Below are 19,215 nucleotides of genomic sequence, written 5' to 3' on the forward strand. Positions count from 1 at the left end.
GACGCACATCTTACAAGACTTGGATTTTGGAGATATGATTTTGTGTATTTTTATTTTTATTTTGTTTTTATGAATTTTTGAAATTTTCAAATCTATATAACTTCCTGGTCATGTAACCTAGTGATGTCAGACCCCCTGTAATGCATTCACACACACCTGACACACATCTTACACGACTTGGACTTTGGAAATATGATTTTGTGTGTTTTTTATGAATTTTTGAAATTTAAAATCCATATAATTTCTTGGTCATGTGATCTAGTGATGTCAGACCACTTGTAATGCATTCACACACATGATACACACATCTTACATGACTTGGATTTTAGAAATATGATTTTTAGTTTTTTATGAATTTGTTACATTTTCAAATCCATATAACTTCCTGGTCATGTGCCCTAAGGATGTCACACGACATGTTATATATATTTACAAACACATGCCATTTTAGCACGTAGAGGCATCTTGGCATCTAGCCTGCAGGATGGTGTTCATAACCAATTGAGCTAATCCTGGCACATTTGGTGGGCTCCATTCAGGGGCCAGCGCTCCGGCTGAGGAGGTCAGATCGTGCCATATGCTTGAGATGGGAGATCCCTCCTCAGCAGTATGTTCCAAGGGGGGCCAACCAGTAGCTCCACTATCTCCGGAAACCATGACTGATTGGGCCATTTCGGTGCAACCAGTAGAACCGCTTTCTTGTCCTCTCAAATTTTGTAGATGACAGAATGGAGAAGGCATACTGAAGGAAATGCATGTTTGCATTTCGTGGGCCATTTGTGAGCCATGACATCCACCCCTGGCAGGGCTTGGGAAATGGAGTACCAGAGGGCACAGTGGGTTGTCTCCACTGAGGCAAACAGGTCCACTTCCTTTTTGCCAAATGTGTCCCAAATCCTCAGGACTCTCTGAGAAAGAAGCTTCCATTCCCCAGGCATAGCTCCCTGGTTGGACATCAGATCCACGCTGCAGTTCAGGTGTCCTGGGACGTTTGTTGCACCTAAAGAAAGGAGGAGGTGCTTGCTCCAAAGGAGGAGGCGCCGTGTCAGGCTCAACATTGGCAGCGATCGGATTCTGCCCTGAAGATTTATGTAAGCTACTACTGTTATGTTGTCCAATCGAACAACATGAAAGAAGCAGCACCTCCGACCTGAGTGCGCACAGAGTAGGGCATGTGCCATGTCTTTGTGAGCTCAGTGTGGACCTCCGGTAAGAATGGAGCTACTCTTTGGGACACAGTCTTTTGACTGCGGCCGGTCTGTAAGAACCATTCATCCGGCTTGACTCGAGGGGACCACTGTAAGCTGAGTTCCTTGACTGCCCGTGAGAGGACGCAAAGCAGCTCAGTATCAGTGGCATGTGTACGCTCTTCACCCTCACCAGAGGGAGAAGTGGCAACGTCCTCCGTCGGGCCTGACCATGCGCTCTGACAGAGGGCTGGAGATCCTTATGGGCGTACTGCAGGGGCGAGGATGCTGCGTCGTGAGACCGAGGGGTTCGTAGGGTTTGCGCTGGCGCAAGATTCTCCTCGAAGTCTTCCAAATCAACCTCACAGCCTTGCCGTGCCTCCTCGCTCATGTGGTCCCTAGGGAGTCACAGAAGAGGCAGGTTGGGGGGGCATGGGAGGCGGAATTGTCCCTCAGATCGAGGGCAGTTCTAGAGCGGAACGTCCTGAGACTAATGCCCTCAGAGTGAGGGCAGTCTGTCTCCATAAGAGCTGCTTCAGCATGAGTGTGGCCCAGGCAGCAAATGCATATCTCATGCCCGTCTGACTGAGGGATGTCTCTCACATAGAAAACACTTGTGGAACGACATCTTTACAAAGACGCGCTACACACAAGCGACTCTTTTAGATATACAAATGTATATATACTCTACACAATATATCATAGCAATAATAAAGGATACAAATGTCTCTGCCGGAACACTGCAGGGGAGCAGGTCAGTCGTCTCACTGCAGGCGCTGTGCTGTCAAGGCGACAAGTTGTCTTGTTTGCATCTGAGGGCAAAGAACCTATTCACTCTTGGAGTATTTCTTGATGGCGAAGCAGAGATGAGAGGGTTTGTCAAGACAAGAGATGAACTCACTGTCTTGAAGGAGAAGAATTCTGAGGAAACGGTGGTTTTGCATCCGCTTACATAGGCCAACTGCGCACCTAAAGGGGGAGGGCTCAAACGCCATTGCCAATTTTAGAATTGCCATTATTGTACAAAGGGCTTCAACTAGGTTGTTGAGAAAGGAATTTCCCATAGCATCAGCGACGCAATGTTTAGAGACCATGATCAAAAGGGAACAATTGATACTCATGTGAATGAGACTGTTTTAAACGAAGGGAAATGTCATGGTTACTTGTGTAACCTCCGTTCCCTGATGGAGGAAATGAGACGTTGTGTCGATGTAGTGACACTAGGGGTCACTCTTGGGAGCCCGAGACACCTCTGGTCTTTGATAAAAGGCCAATGAAAATTGGCGAGTGGTATTTGCATGCCACTCCCTCGGACATACGGGTATAAAAGGAGCTGGTATGCAACCACTCATTCAGGTTTTATGCTGAGGAGCCGAGACAAGGTCCTGGCCATTTCAGCGGGTAGTTCAGCATTGTGGCAGGAGGGACACAATGTCTCGTTCACTCCATCAGAGAACAGAGGTTACACAAGTAACCATGACGTTCCATATCTGTCACTCAATCGACGTTGTGTCGATGTAGTGACACTAGGGGTCCCTATACAAAACGCCGCAACTGGCTGAACTGTGTTACGTGAACTGGCGGTGTGTGATGGCAGACAACTGTGTGCATCGTAGCCAGCGCACCAGGCTGACACGTAACCTCCCCCAACATAGTTATGAGTGTCGAACGGCCCTTTGGGGACAAGTCGACTACCCAAAAGATAGAGACAGGCTAGCCCAGTCGTGGCCTCTTTTCCCCTTCTTTTTTTTTCCACTCCCTAAAAAAAGGGGGATTATCTGACTGGGCCGACCAGGTCTTTTCGGGGTTGTCCTTCCCAAGGGGAGGACACCGTGGAGACCACACCTCGCCCAGAGAGAGGGGAGATATTTAAGTGGGAATATGTCACATGGTCTTGCCGAACTATGTTGGAAGTATGTCATGTGGGGAAGTCTTATGGTAGGTCCTACCCAACAGGGGAGGAGTTACTACAACATGGAGACTGTGGCAGAGGGGCCTCTGCCCAAGGAAGACACAGTTTGCCAACAGGGAAACGAATTAGCAGAAGATATACATTGCATGGGGTTACCTACAGGGAACCGCCACATGCGGAGCACCTACCCCAGAACAGGGCTTTTATTTAGCACGTGTACTGGGCCGGCAGCGAGTCTCTCCGAAAACTCGACTGCCACAGGGCTCGGAGGAAATCAACCAGGAAACATAGTTTGTGAACACTACTGGGAGTTCATGGCGCACGTCTTCAGCTCAGGGGAGGTGAAAGGCGCTATGTGCAAGCGATACACCCGGCCGGCTATCCCGGACTTATCTGCTTGTATTGCATGCCACTACACGGGATGAAACCGGTTCCACCCGGAGGTTGTAGAACCTTGCAAAGGTGTTGGGTGTTACCCAGCCCGCTGCTCTGCAAATGTCTGTTAGAGAGGCACCCCTGGCCTGGGCCCAGGAGGCCACTACACCCCTGGTAGAATGGGCTCGTAGCCCTACCGGGGGCAGCACGTCCTGGGCGTGATATGCCATAGCTATGACCAGTAAGTTATATAGATTTGAAAATTTAGAAAATTAATACAAAATACACAAAATCATATTTCTGAAATCCAAGTCATGTAAGATGTGTGTCAGATGGGTGTGAATGCATTACAGGTGCTTTGACATCACTAGGTCACATGACCAAAAAGTTATATAGATTTGAAAATTTTGAAAATTTAGAAAAAAATACACAAAATCATATTTCCAAATTTCAAGTCATGTAAGATGTGTTATATGTGTTTGTGAATATTTTACAGGTGGTGTGACATCATCAGGTGAAATGAACAAGATTTGGATTGGATGGATTTCAGTATTTTATAAATTCCAGAAAACTACACAAAAACATATTTCCACAATCAAAGCTGTGTAATATATGTAGCAGGTTTGTATAAATACATTGCAGGTGATGTGAGACCTTTAGGTAAAAAAGCCAGAAAGTTAAATTGATTTATTTCATTAAAGTATTCAGTTTACATGAAATAGTTATAACAGGAATAAAAATAATAAGAAAATAAAAAATAGAATATCTAAATTTAACTTAATTTGTTTACCAATATAAACATAACACATGTAAAAAGAACCACTTTTTAATTGTCATGAAAAAATGTATCTCAACTGATATTTGTGCGTTTTGCACTTTTGAGACTCTCCCTAAATTAGATTGCCATTGATGGGATCGCTGTTTTGCATTTTTCACTTCTGATGCTTAAAACAATTATATTTATTGAATAACATCATAATTACTTTTGCTATTATGATTTACAGTGTTATCTGAACAAGACACAGCATGAACCGCCACTATTTCAATTGCATACCAATTAATGTTATAGGAAGGATCGAATGTCTAACGAATATCCAATATAAAAACAACTCTACCGCAGTCCTGCTCCTCACATTCACAAGCACTCACATTTAAAACGCTGCACGTGTATATATATATATATATATATAAATCCTGAATATATAAATCTGAATATATAGTTATAATTTTTGAACAGACATGATCATACAAAGATGTTCTTGAATAAAATGTTCAAGTAAAAGTAGATCCCATGTCTAAATAATTTAGAATTGCACAATGATGATCCAAATCAGTTATCCAGACCAATGAGCTCTAAGATCCAGACAAAGTGGAGTCTTTTTCTGCTTTATAAAATTGAAGGCTGGCCGCAGCATGGACGGCAAAGGGTCCTTAGACTTTGAGGTCCTTAATAGGGAGAATTATCCAATAGATATGGCTATTTTAACAACGAAAAACATGACGAAAAGCTGTTGTGTAGTTTTTTGCACTTCAGACAATGCCAAAAAACCCAGAACTGATATTTTATTTCATCCAATAAATATAGAAGCGTAGATGAGTGCTGTGGCTGCAAGCTTTTAAGCTGTTGAGCCACAGTTCAGCAGAATAATTAGAGAAGTCTGCCATTTTTAACTGACTATGAAGAAGGACCCATTGGGCTTCAAACCCTGGCCAGTAAGAAATTGATGAAGCAGAATAAAAATAATAATAATAAAATAAAAAACACTTGTTATACGTGGAAAGCTGGCTGATTATGGCATTATGGAGTAAAACAAATAATTATACAATATTAAGCATGTTAATTGTTTAAGTCACATATGAAAAATTAAAGCTTATCTATCAATAAGCCTGATCAAAATGTGATATTATAAAAATATATTCAGATTTACAACTATATATTCAGGGTTTACAAGTATATATTCAGATTTATATTTATATATTCAGGCCTACGTCTGAATATTCAGGATTTACAAGTATATATTCATATTTATATCTATATATTCAGGATTACAGGTATATATTCAGATTTATATTTATATGTTCAGACTTACAAGTACATGTTCAGATTTATATTTATATATTCAGACTTACAACTATATATTCAGATTTACAAGTATATATTCTAATTTGTATTTATATATTCAGAATTACAAGTATATATTCAGGATTTCCAACTATATATTAAGATTTTATATAATTATTTCTTGTCTGGCCCCCAATAATATATATATATATATATATATATATATATATATATTATAATTGTATCTACAAATAATTATTTAATCATTATATATTGAATTATTTTTATTTGGGGGGCCTTTCTCTGGAAATACAAATGAGGAACATAGTAAGCAATTTGTCGTACAAAAATCAACAATATCTGCAGTTTCGCACTGCCAAGTTCTCAGAGTGCCTGGAATAGTATAGAAGCTAGTGTAGAAGAAAGAGACAGAAAAGTTAATCTTTAAAATATTGTTAAATATTAAGTAAGTGCATTTGCTCTCTGAACAGATGTGTATTCAGCTGGTTCTTAAATGTTGAGAATTTAACTAAATTAGTTCATTAAAACATTGTGAAAATATAAGAAAATTCTGTCTTTTTCATGGACCCCTGGTTGAAAACTCTAGCTCTAGAATAATAAATTTCAAAGGCAAAGTAGGCTACAAAAACAATATCTAAGACTAAGTTACTTTTTTTCTTTCCAGCAGCAATGATCGAGAGTTATCACAGGGTCCTTTATCCTTAGCTGCAACGTACAGCATTTTTCTGATAAACTCCACACTTCACCATCTACATCTACTGAGCAAAACTGACAAAGTAAAAGTTAAGGACCACTTATGAGGCCACCATTTCCAAAAATTCTCAGGTCTGCTACATTCACAGCAGCACAGATAAAAAGCCAGAGCTCAAAACTCAGCCTTGAGCTCTAATTAATAAGAACCATTGTCCAGTTCAATGATCCTGCTTTAATCTGGGGACCTATTAGTTGCTTTTGAGAAGTCGGTTAGTTAAAGTCTGGCTGCAGCCAGGAGGTCTGCTTTCCCAGCCAGTCACACTCCAGCATTCTGTCATATTCTCTCTCTCTCTCAGCATACGTGCCAATTTGGGCTCTTTTGCTAAATCTCTAAGGTCATTAAGTCAACAAGAAGGAGCTGGAGCAGACTGCTCATAACATGGCGTAGGGCTGAGAGGTTAATGACAGATTTAAACAGCTCTAGGAAAGGCTGCGTAGTACCATTTGAGGTCTTCATTGGTATAAAACTCAATAAGGTTAAATTGTAGCTTTTTTCAAGTAGTTTTGTTGTTGTTGTTTTGTTATTTTTTTCTTCTTCTTCGGGAGCAGGCAACAGGTAAAGGAAATAGACAGTAATGTTTGTTTTGTTTGGTTTATGACAGCATAAAAGAACAGCTCTAATAGTTTAAAAGCTGATAATTTCAGGCAGTGCAAGGAGAATAATTGTTAACATGAGCTTTTTGGATCAATTCAGAGACATTAACAGCATTGCAGTCGGTTTTAGAAGCTGTAAGCTTTGTTTCATTTTAACATCCACCCTGTTTTGCAATGCAGTTTACTTTGGATGAATCAGACACCACAGATGTTGTTAATGTGGCCTTGTGAAACAAAAACAAACCAGTCACAATGCCTATGGCTGATTCGTCACTTTGCACATATTCCTTTCACATCTAAAATACAGTAACCTGACAACAACACTCATACCAGTAATGTCCAGATGGCCAGCAATGATTCAGTAATTTGACATTTCTGTTGCATTTTCACTAGAGAATGGAATCTATTAATATCATCAAAACGGGTAGTTGCTGTCATCGCATTTACACTTTTAAATCTTTGTTCGCACATTCTTGAAAATGTTGCACTCAACGAACTAGCATGAAATGAAAGTGAACATCAATGATTTTTACATTTACAGTATACTAGCGACAATTCATAGTTGTTACCTTAAGGAGCTATTTCTACCTGATCTGTCTTTTAAAAAAACTTTTGTTGATGTAAACTGTTGTAGTAAGGATGACTCAGTCATACTAAATAATATTTTTGACTTGAATACAACCAGTTAATTTAGATGTTACACATTTTTTTACAGTGTCTTACTGAGCTTAAATGACTGCCTTTTTAGTAAATAATGATGGAAGTTTAAAAGTCCATGATTTCTGCAAAAGTAGCTTACAGCAAATCTGTTTGCTTTTAACTAAATCCCAAAATCAAAAGTCTTGTTCACTGCAACAATCACAATAATACAATACATCTTATGAGTCTTGATATTAAATTATAACAATATAGCTGATACCTGAAAAAAATAAGATTTGATAATAAGATGATTAAGATTTCCTCTAATTGTGGAAATGAAGTTCAAATCAAATAAGAAAATTACTGGAAACAAGAATAATCAAGAAGAAGCAAGTAAACAAGGACATGAGAGAACATTTGCATGAACAGCTGTGTAGCCTCCAGTGCTGTTCCCTCATGTCTCACTCAGTCCAGCTCTGTGTTGTCGTGAGTTAACAACATGCATCTGCCTCCTTGATAAATACAATGCATCAAAATCTAAGGTCACTAAGCATTCAGCATGCCAAGCACATCTTATAACGAATCCTAATACATCTGCTTGTTTGAGCATTTCTTTTCCTTTGTTTAGTGCTTGACAATAAAGATGGATCGATGAGAGTGTTTCGGGTCAGTTGACTGAACAGTCACTTGCTCTGTTGGGCCAGTGCATACGTATACTCTTGTGTTCCAACAACCTTGCATTCATTGGTCATGTGTATGTGGAATCAGATACATACATAAATAAGGAAACAAGGAAATGTTATATACAGGAACTAGCTGATTAACATAGATGAGGATTTGCCAAAATGGAGAGAATTACTTGCAACTGGTTCTCATATAGAATCCCATTACTATAACTAAATTTGTGCATTATTACTTTTATATGGCTCGTTGTACGGATTGTGGCAGTTTCCCGGTGAAATGAATACTAGAGGCACTACAACAACGACTTTTATTCACTTTCATACAAATCACGACAAAAACAGCTCATGATCAGTTCATATACACTTTTCACTACGTTCCTCAGAAAATGCAATTTTATGACATCTAAACACATTTACTACAGCGCATGCCTTTATATGCGATGCATTTTAACATATGTATTACGTAACTAACTTCTAGGGATCTCATAAAATATCGATATATTGATTATTGATCAGCACGTTATTTTATCGATATATTTTTGAGGCATTGATATATTAAAATTAGCCAACATTTAAATTAGAAGCCCAAATGGCGTGCTTTCCAATTCACTCAGTTGGCCACTGTTTAACAGTCTGGCGTAATAGTGTTGGGAGACCACAAGAGGGCGATATACCATTTACTGAAGCCGGTCGTGGTCACAATCGCACACACAAACACACACACAGGATGAGCTGAAGTGGCGCAGATGGCATTTTTTGTACTTTTTCAAAAACAAAGTGACGTTGATGAGGTTAGTAAAACTAGTGTAACTGCACAATGTTTATTATGCAATTTCTCTATATGTAGCCATGAATTGGTCTTCCATTCAAGCTGTCAAACCACAAAAAGACATACTTGTTACTGAATACATTGTGTAGGCTCTATGAAAGATCATTCTACACAAAATATCATCCAGTTATACTAGTGTAAATAATTGTCCTTTGTTAATAATTTGGGTCAAATTTAATGGAAAACAATGCGATTTGGGCTCCATGGCAATTCAGAATGTTGACGCTGAGCGTTGGTGGTGTGTTCATACCTTTGTAGAAAATAAATAATTGTTTGAATTTCAGAACACGCCATGTCGTGCGCCAGAGGTGTCCGGTGTGCGACCTCCTTTAATTTACCCTGCTGCTCACAGTTTACCAAAGTTGTGTTGAGAAATATGTCTTAAGAGACAAAGACTATTGTGCAATGAGCAGCCCTATTTATATCTAAAAAAATAAAAAATAAAAAATTATTTTTTTTACTATATATATATATATATATATATATATATATATATATATATATATATATATATGTATCAATAATCATCGGGAAAATCTTCAGAATATCGATGCTGTGAAAAAGGCAATGATCCCAAGCCTACTAACTTAATTTACAAACTTGTTTGAGTATGATCAAGTTGTGCAACTGATAGAGCATTGCACTTTCAATGTGGAGAACTGCGATACGAGTTCAGCAGTGCATGTGTCTCCACACGAGCTGAAAATATCAAGCACCAAAAAAACTGTGGCTGCTTCAGCAATTTCGTTTTTCATATCACATTTGCTTTCATGACACTATCGGTTAGGTTTAGGTTTAAACCCTTTAACCTTTGCCTTATCGTGAAATACGTTTACGCTTAAAACATTAAAGTCCCTGGATACATAAGTCAGGGGTATCATTTGAAAGCTTAGAATCTGAACTTTTCAAAGAAATAAATTTTGCATTTTTGTTACATAAAAAAATAAAATGATAATAAGGTCTGAAAACATCTGCATCAAAAAAGTTCCACCTAGAGGTAATGTGGTAGAAATATTAATGTGAATATAAAAGTCTTTCAGAGAGCACTTAAATGGACAAGTTATACATCAAATGAAAGCTCTTATTCTCAGAAATGTGCAGTTTATTTTGTTACCTTGATACCACAGTTTGAAAGATTTTCAAAATAATCACAAAGTAAAATATGATTTCTGTAAGACATCAAATACAAACATTTTTTATGCACTGGTCACTGCTGCTGTAAGCCCCAAGTAGCCAAAAACGTTATTTCTGCTTTTACCTTGGCCAGTTTTCTACAAAATTAGATCAATATTTATTTTTTATTTTTTTTACTTGTCTGTGAGCTTGCTTGGGTGAATAATCCAGTGTTCTGTCTCAGATGTCCAAAACAAATTATGCAGTCCAACAGGAAAAAAAATGCTAAACAAATCATTGTCAAAATATGTTATTGACTATTGGTGATAAAAATGTTATATCATCACAAAGGGGAGAATCTCAAATTTCTAATGACACCCAGAGTTTATAGTCCACTCAGAGTCCAAAATATTTCATGAAACAATGGGGGTGGTGAATAAACTGAAAATTAGACTAAATATCTATGGACGAGCACATCCGTAAAGGCTCAAATGCTTTAGAGCGCCACCTACATTTCAGATAAGCATAAGGGTTTCTGAAAAACATAGACCATGTTTTTGTAATTAGTCCACAGTATGTGTGAAGGGTGAGATTTTAAATTTGAGTATAAAAAATGCAGGGGGCATCCCAAAAATGCACCAGAATTTAAGGGGTTTAAGGTCTAGGTTATGGATGTAGATTTTGTGATTTAAAACTATACAGCATTAACCTTAAAAAACCTTATCTGTTTGGGAGAACATTTAACTCGCTTTAAGTGCTACACAGTGGACATTTCACCTCGGAACTGCCACGATAAGTGTAATGTTGCTACATTCACACTTTTCATGAGATCAGGCTTCAGGGGATCATGATGAACAAATGAAAAATGTTTTCACACCACATGGCATCTTTTTCCAGCAAATATGTTTATGAAGTTTTTACCTGTGACAGAGTTACATTATTTGTAAAAATATGTGTAAAATATAAAATTTTAAAATGTCCAGCTATTAATGCAAATTAAAAACAAAAAAATATGTTGTAAAGTAGATTATGTTTTTAAAGAAGTAAAAAAGAATATATATATATACATTATCAAATATTTACATAAATATGTTGCTAAAAAGTACAATGTATTTGTGTGTGTGTGTGTGTGTGTGTGTGTATGTGAGTAGTGGGGGCAAGTAAATATCTAAACGACTGCCTTGACTCTATATATTTGGCTTTATATGACAAAAATGATCAGAAAAATAATATTACAAAGAAAAACAGATACATTTTTTTTTTTTTTTTTTTAATTAAACAAAAAGCAACTGATGAGACTGCTGCAGAGTCTGGAAGACACACTCAAGCCCCCCTGCTCTCAAGAGGTGATGCTGCTCACAATAATGAGGGGCCGGAAGGAATTGAGACAGCACCGACTTGAGTAGGAGGGAGGGCTTGAGAAAAAGAACGCCACATTTTCTTCCAGAAGTTCAGACTGTTTGTGCACTTGCTCAAAATGCACACCTGTGCCATGCCAAACAGGCGCATCTCCCGGGGTGGCAACTGCCATCCTAAGGAAAAGCATTGCCACCACATCTGCCACCCCAGCATTTAGTATCCCATAAAATATAAATGTAACTATAATCTAGCTGATGCTGACAGGGCTAGTTGTCACAAGAGGAAGTTGTCACAAAGGCTATATTTAAGTAACTATTAGGTTTTGAGTTAAATATCCAGTTGCACAAATGTGTGTTTTCTCTAGGAGTGGTTTTGCCTGCTGTTTCAAACACCTAGTTCAAAACCCTTTTAAATGATTTTTTTTATTTTTTTGTGAATTTGTTCGGTAGCATTTACATAAAACCTATGCCACTGGTTTATTGGCAGGTTCCATTGTGACAACTAACCCTTTATCGTGTGAACAAAAGGTCAACGTGTGTTCAGTGACTCTTATATTTTTCCCTGGACAATAATGGTGAAAATGTGGAATTGTTTTTTTTTTTTTTTTTATAATATTTTTTTTTTTAGCCAAGACGTCAATTCGTGTGGCTTTACAGATCTATGACTTTAAAAAATAAATCAACCACCTACTCTGAGAAATATTTACTGTAAAAAGTGTGACAACTACCACCGGTCAAGCTAAAGAACATTGAGAATCTGTTGATGTGTTTAATAGACAATGTCTTGGGGCTCTGGAGCATTGATAGTTTGTCATTTATTTTGAATGTTATTTCAAACTGTAACTGTATCACAAATTCAAAGTGACTTCAATATATTAAACAGTACTTGTTGCAATGAAGCTCGGCATCTTCATCCACAAGAACTGTGCGTGGGCGATTGCTTTGGTGTTGCCACCCCATAAATCATTTTCAAGATCCAGCACTGTTGCCAAAGCAGCGCATGAAGTGCAGGTCATGGCACTAATGATCTAGTCTTATGGGGGGAACAAAGTCTGCCCCAATGGGCCTGCTGACAGTTTGAATCCAGTTCACTTGCCCTTCTCCTCTGCTTTTGACAAACACAGAGCCGGAAAGCCACTGGGGTTTGGCATTTAACCACTGACAAAAACGGTTAACATTTAATTGTGAAATGTTAAATGCCATAATAGCCCTGAAAATTTGCCCTAAAATGTAATTTGGCATTTTTACCCAAAGTCTGACCTGTCCTGACATGTATAATGTATAAAACTGGTCTGTTTTGTAATTGAGCTATAATTGAGCTCTCTGCGAGTATGACATATAGTGGTCACTAATATCCAGCCCGTGATATAATTTGCGAAAGAGCTTTCTTCATCATTTACTATTTATTCACTCCCAGACTTGAGCCTTGTTAACCTTTGGCTCTTGAAGCAAAAGATGTTGATGGGTAAATAATGATCTGTATGTGCTTTTAAAATGTTGTGCCCGGACTGACAAATACATGCTGATAGGCTTTGGCCGTGGCTATGCAACTTCTCTCTTGGGATCAGAATGAAAAGCACTCCACTGGCTTATTTGACCACAGACATTACAGCAATTTCATGGACATTGACCCATACCCAGAAACATGCACTCAATAATAAACAGCATGTCAGAAGAGTCTGCAAACCAATGCTGGTTGTAACTACAGAGTAGTTCATATTTGTTTTACTTTTTTTTATTCACTTAACAAAGTTCTTATGAATGCAGGTTGAAATAAGCATGGAATTATCATGTAATAAGTACGCAATAACCATTTAATAATGACAAATTACCTACACATTGTTCTTAAAATGGAATATTTTTTCCTGTTTGATTTTCTGACATAAATAGCTCTAAAACAAAAATAAAAAGACATTAAAAAAATATTTTTGTAAAATGTTGCCATATGGCAACTCTATACCACAATGTTACAAAAGCTATTTTTTCTTAAAAATTATCACCTTATCCTTAAATAAATTCATATTTCCATAATCAATTAATGTATTTATATACTTCAAACTCATACAAACTAAAATTGAGTGAATCATTATCATGCATTCTTCAATACTGTCGATTATGAATGTCATTTTCACTGTCACTAAAGCCTAGCTCTTATTCGCGGTTTTAATTCAGAAGAGCTAACAGTGCACTCTTCTTGCCTTTTCTATAAAAAAACATTGCTGTGTTAATAAAAAAAGAAAAAGAAAAAAAAAGAAATACAAATCATAATTGTGTAATTTATACAAAAATGTAATTACATTATGGTAAACACTTACCATAAGTGACCTCTCTCATCAACAAGGCATTTCCGTCTACAGAACTGCCACTCACTGGATGTTTTTTGTTTTTGGCATCATTTGGAGTAAATTCTAGAGACTGTTGTGCGTGAAAATCCCAGGAGATCAGCAGTTACAGAAATACTCAAACCAGCCTATCTGGCACCAACAATCATGCCACGGTCGAAATCACAGAGATCACTTTTTTCCCCATTCTGATGGTTGATGTGAACATTAACTGAGGCTCCTGACCCGTATCTGCATGATTATATGCACAGCACGATTGGCTGATTAGATAATCACATGGATGATTATTGGTGCCAGATGGGCTGGTTTGAGTATTTCTGTAACTGCTGATCTCCTGGGATTTTTAAGGGCAACAGTTTCTAGAATTTACTCAGAATGGTGCCAAAACCAAAAACATCCGGTGAGCGGCAGTTCTGTGGATGGAAATGTCTTGTTGATGAGAAAGGTTAACGGAGAATTGCCAGAATGGTTCGAACTCTGTACAATTGTGGTGAGTAGTAAAGCATCTCAGAATGTTATTCTGAGATGCGGGTTGGTGCTGTTTTGGCGGTGGTTTTAATGTTGTGGCTGATCTGTGTATTTTCTCAATTTTATGTAAAACTATGTTAGATAAAATGTGTCAGTTAAGAAAAGCATCTTATTAACTTCTAAATGATGCAGCAAAAAATCATGATGTAGAAAAAATGGTGATATGTGTTTAGTAGAGCATATTGATGGTGCACTTCAGAAGGTGTCTCACCCTGTGGTCATCCTTTCAGGCATAAAAAAACAGCATGTTATTGGTTACTTTAAAGACTGCTCTTTTATGTCCAACAAAGCATTGTTTTTTTTTTGTTTTTTCTTAAAGAAAATTAAAGAATTAAAGGATTAAAGGCTACACCGTAATTTTTTTTCAAAAAAAAAAAAAAAAAAAAAATTAATGAAGATTTGTGTAATAACAATATAACAAGTCTGAAATAACCATGCAATAACAACAAATTACTTCACATTACATATTTTTTATCTTAAATATATATAAAAAAAGAAAAATAACAAACAAAATATGTAAAAAGGCCCTTTTTTGCTAGCACATACCAGGTTTGGGGACAACACCAGAAGATCTTCCTTTGGGAGGAGCACCATCACGTTGCCCACAGGGATAAGCACAGATTTTTCTGATGTCTTCTTTAATTAATAAGAAGTAACATCATTCAAAACTGTCTTTATCCCTGCGATAGCATGTGTACTCCTCTGTCTGACGAAGCCAGAGTCACCCTGAAGCCGAAGCAATGGAGAAGAACAGAGTGGATCCAGAGGAACATAGACACTACAGGGGTGCAGATTAAGCAGGAAAAGAATGCTTGGCTTTCAATGAAAGACATAAAATAAAATAAAAATCTAATCATCCATTTTTTTTCTCCACAGAGCTACATGGTGAGGAGTGAGGTTACACAGACTGACACATCCACCACAAACGCAGACAGAGAGGGCAGAGGCAGAGGCCAAGGTAAGAAACACATTGTACTACACAGAATTGGCATTCCTACCATGGTGACTCTGAGACCGCACCGGCCAGTGTTTTTCCCCTAGAAGACACAACCAGGCAGAGTGAAGGTGTGAGTGAGCGAGTAACAACAAAAGACTGTAGCACTTAACACAAGCACACTTTTTTGTGAAGAAATCAAATATCCATTATACAGTGACCTCTAGAAAAGGAAGGGGACCATTTATTAAAAAAATTGGCACATAGTGAAGAGATTAATATTCAAGTTGTCTTTCCACTTGGCAAACAATGGCTTTTGACAAAATTAATTAGCATGGAGTGAATCATCATGCAGTTCTGCAAGAGAGACTGAAGTCATGGTGAAAGAAATGCGTCACTCACATTAATACACTGAAATACGGTACAATTATTTCTGTGAGCATGAGACACCAAACATTTAAATAACTTGTAGAATTATTATTTTTTTTAATCTGAATAAACAAAACAAAAAAAAGTTATTCACATTCAATTCACAGACAAATACAATTATGTTTTCACAACAGGTAATTTATTAGTGAAGGCATCTGACAACATGTGCACGTGTTGAAAGGTTTTTTTTTTTTTTTTCCAATTATGTTTAAAATATTTGTACTCTTATCTTGAGTATTGAGTATTGTTCAGCATTTCTTTGTTCCATGTCTATGACTAACGTTCCCATTTCTGTGGCACCAAATAATTGTCAGATTCCGAGAAGCCTGTAATCTGCTCTTCCTTCATGGCAGGATATTAGTTAACTTCAGTATTCACATCAAATCTGGAGTGGCAGTAAAATTCAATTTCACCAGAAGCACCCTGAATTACGGTTGCAACACCCTCTTACATTCTGTAATCTGGATCCACTCAGCCACCTGGCATATGTCAATACATACGATACAACTGATTTTATATCAAATTAAAGTCAACATTCAGCCTACTAGATCTCTCCAAAGTCCCTACATGCAGGGCCGTGGGAAGATGATTTACGTTGGGGGTGCTGTAGTGGGAGGTGCATTTTTGCGTGAACATGTAAAATAAACTGTCAATTTAAAAATCAAAGAAATCAATTAATTAAAGGTGCATAATACAATTATATTTATCTATGGATGAAATTATTAGTTTAGATTAGTTTTCATGACATTCTACTGTGGACGTCTCTTATCATCAATTCGCACAGGATTAAGCTATTTCTATAAGTGTGTATACTGCTTTTACACTGCCGTTTCACGTTATTGATCTATGAGGAAACGTATTTAGTGCTGATTAATTATGGAGAAAATATTAAACTTGTGCATAAGATTATTAGAAGAAATGTATTGGAATATTTGACAAATTACAACAGATTGCAATGCTCTATTACTATCTTGAATTAAAAAAAGATGAACAATCTATTCAAGTTCTGTAATTTTATTTGTAGCCTACTTTTGGAAATTATATCCCAAAATGCGGGGCTACACATTTCCTAACCAAAAGAAAATATGATCCTTTCTCTTTAAATAGTTAACGCTGGCTGTTGCATATATGTTTTTCTTAAGCTTTTATTTGAGGATGTGAAGCACGTCTTTTCATTTTCTGGTGTCTTTGACCAATGACTTTAGACACAGATAACTTCAGAAACAACAATAGTTAAAGTGCTCACAGACAACACAAATTCACTGGCTTTTTACCAGCATGCCAATTCGCAGTGGGCCACCTTTACTTGGGTTATTTTTAGGGCATTATATAGAAGATAAAAACACTGTAATCTTTATTGTCATGCGCGATCCCGGAAAAAGTACTGATATGCTAGTTTTGGACGGGATTAAAATCAATGAGAATTTATGTGGGGAAATGCAATCATTGCATTGCCCCACATAAAACAAATCCCGTCCGTATAGTGGTATTATAACATCACTTGATACAGGGTTGCGATTTTACTGATGGTTTGTCAGGGGATGTATATTAGGATGGGAACTTTTTTTTTTTTTTTTGCTATATGATTACCTTGACATGTGCTATTCTCATCTCTCCCTCCTTGGCTTCAAGCACATGAGTAAACTTTTCTTATGGGCTAACAGACAGCAACAGAGGTGGGAGGGGGGAAAATTAAGGGGGAAAGTTCAGCACAGCGGATTACATAACATTACCTTGTAATATAACATTGTCTATTACTGTAACAATCACTGTTAATGAATGAGTGCAGTCATTTTACTTTTCTGAGATTTATTCTTGGCCGTACAACAGGTAAGAGGCAACAACGAACAATTCTTTCTCAAAATCTTTCCCTCACTTCTCTCTCACACACCCCTGCGTGCTGTGCACGTGCACACACACTGAACCCTTTGCACACGGCAGACAAGAACATATCCACATTTTAGGTTCAAATCCCAAACTACACAACACACAAGAACATAGCCGATTACATTTTTGCAGCAAGAGTATAACCTATCAGTGTAATGTTAAAAGGTACTGACAACTGTTAATATTACATTGTTTGGCAGCAGCTTATAATAAACCAAAAGCGTTACCATGAGATGCACGGCTAGGCGCTCTAATTGTTAAAATAGTCCAAATGTGGCTTTGCGTTCAGGGGTTGTTGAGATGAAGGCCCTCATGATTTATATATAATTATGACACTATTCAGTATTGTAAATTATCTCAAGCATACAGTTTTTAGGAAAACATATCCTAAATGTTTTAATGTGTTTATAAAAAAAAAAAAAAAAAAAGGACTGACAAAAAGAAAAGATCAACCATCATCTCGACACCAGGGGGTGCTGCTGCAGCACCCCTACTTCCCACGACCTTGCCTATGTGGCATTATAAGTTCATGCAGAGCTTTGAGCTTTGACTAACACTAAAAAGAGAGACAGAGAGAGAAAAACATCACCTATGACATGAAAAAATGCTGTGAATTAGCAAACAGCAATGTGCTGTTACAACAATAATGCAGGGTGTTATATGCATGTGATAAGTATGCAATAACCATGTAATAACAAATGAATTGCAGACACAATACCCTCTGATAGTCAGTTATCCGCATCCACCCAGCCACATGGCATACATGAATACATAAGATATAACTGATTTTATATAAAATTAAAGTCAACATTCAGCCTACTAGATCTCTCCAAAGACCCTACATGGCCTAATGAGTTCTTGCAGAGCTTTGAGCTTTGACTAATACTAAAACAAAAGAGAGAGAGAGGGAGAGAAACTTCACCTATGAGATGAAAGAATGCTGTGAAGTAGCAAACAGTAATGTGCTGTTACAACAGGCAAGCAGACGTGTACCACTTTGATCCATCTTTATTGATTAAATATCAGCCTTTTTTTCACCCACCACTCTCAGCACCTCAGTTAAGGGGGCCTTGAATTTCTCAGTGTGATTCAAACAGCAGAGGCACAGGGTAGTCCAACAGCCCACACTGAATGAGCCTCAGCGAACAGACACTGTTGTATGAGTAGTTAATGCTAGAAATAATGCAAGCAAATCTCTGAAGTAAAAGTCAACTGCTCAAAAATGGGTCGCTTTGTGAGACTGTCACTGTCGTTTATGGTAAATACAGGAAAAACTGTACTGGTTTCCAAACATCAAACATTTGTTTTTATTTCTGACATATACAGTACAGCAGATTTTAGATGAGTTTGATGCTCTGTTAGGTGTAACAGTGCAATCTGTCACTGACAGAACTTCTAAGGCATGTAATGCACAATAATGACTAATGCATATTGCAGTTTCAACACAAATTCTACTGCTTCTGTTTAATCTTAAAGCTGAAGTGTGTAATTTATTTGTATTTTTTTTGTTTTTTTGTTTACTCCTATCCTGGCTTAACCCTCCTGTTATGTTTGGGTCATGTTGACCCG

The 19,215-nt window shown here is 37.5% G+C and overlaps 1 protein-coding gene across 3 annotated transcripts in view; it reads right to left on the reverse strand.

Annotated features, from left to right (window-relative positions):
* Positions 1-19,215, reverse strand: part of LOC127423494 (protein shisa-6-like) — a 125,940-nt gene that overhangs the window by 23,741 nt on the left and 82,984 nt on the right. For all 3 annotated transcript variants that reach the window (XM_051667844.1, XM_051667843.1, XM_051667842.1), the window contains exon 5: positions 15,395-15,433. In XM_051667844.1, the coding sequence (XP_051523804.1) occupies positions 15,395-15,433 (39 nt within the window). The remainder of the gene's footprint in view (positions 1-15,394; positions 15,434-19,215) is intronic.

This window comes from Myxocyprinus asiaticus, chromosome 32 (assembly GCF_019703515.2).
Source record: "Myxocyprinus asiaticus isolate MX2 ecotype Aquarium Trade chromosome 32, UBuf_Myxa_2, whole genome shotgun sequence".
NCBI classification, from domain to species: Eukaryota; Metazoa; Chordata; class Actinopteri; order Cypriniformes; family Catostomidae; genus Myxocyprinus; species Myxocyprinus asiaticus.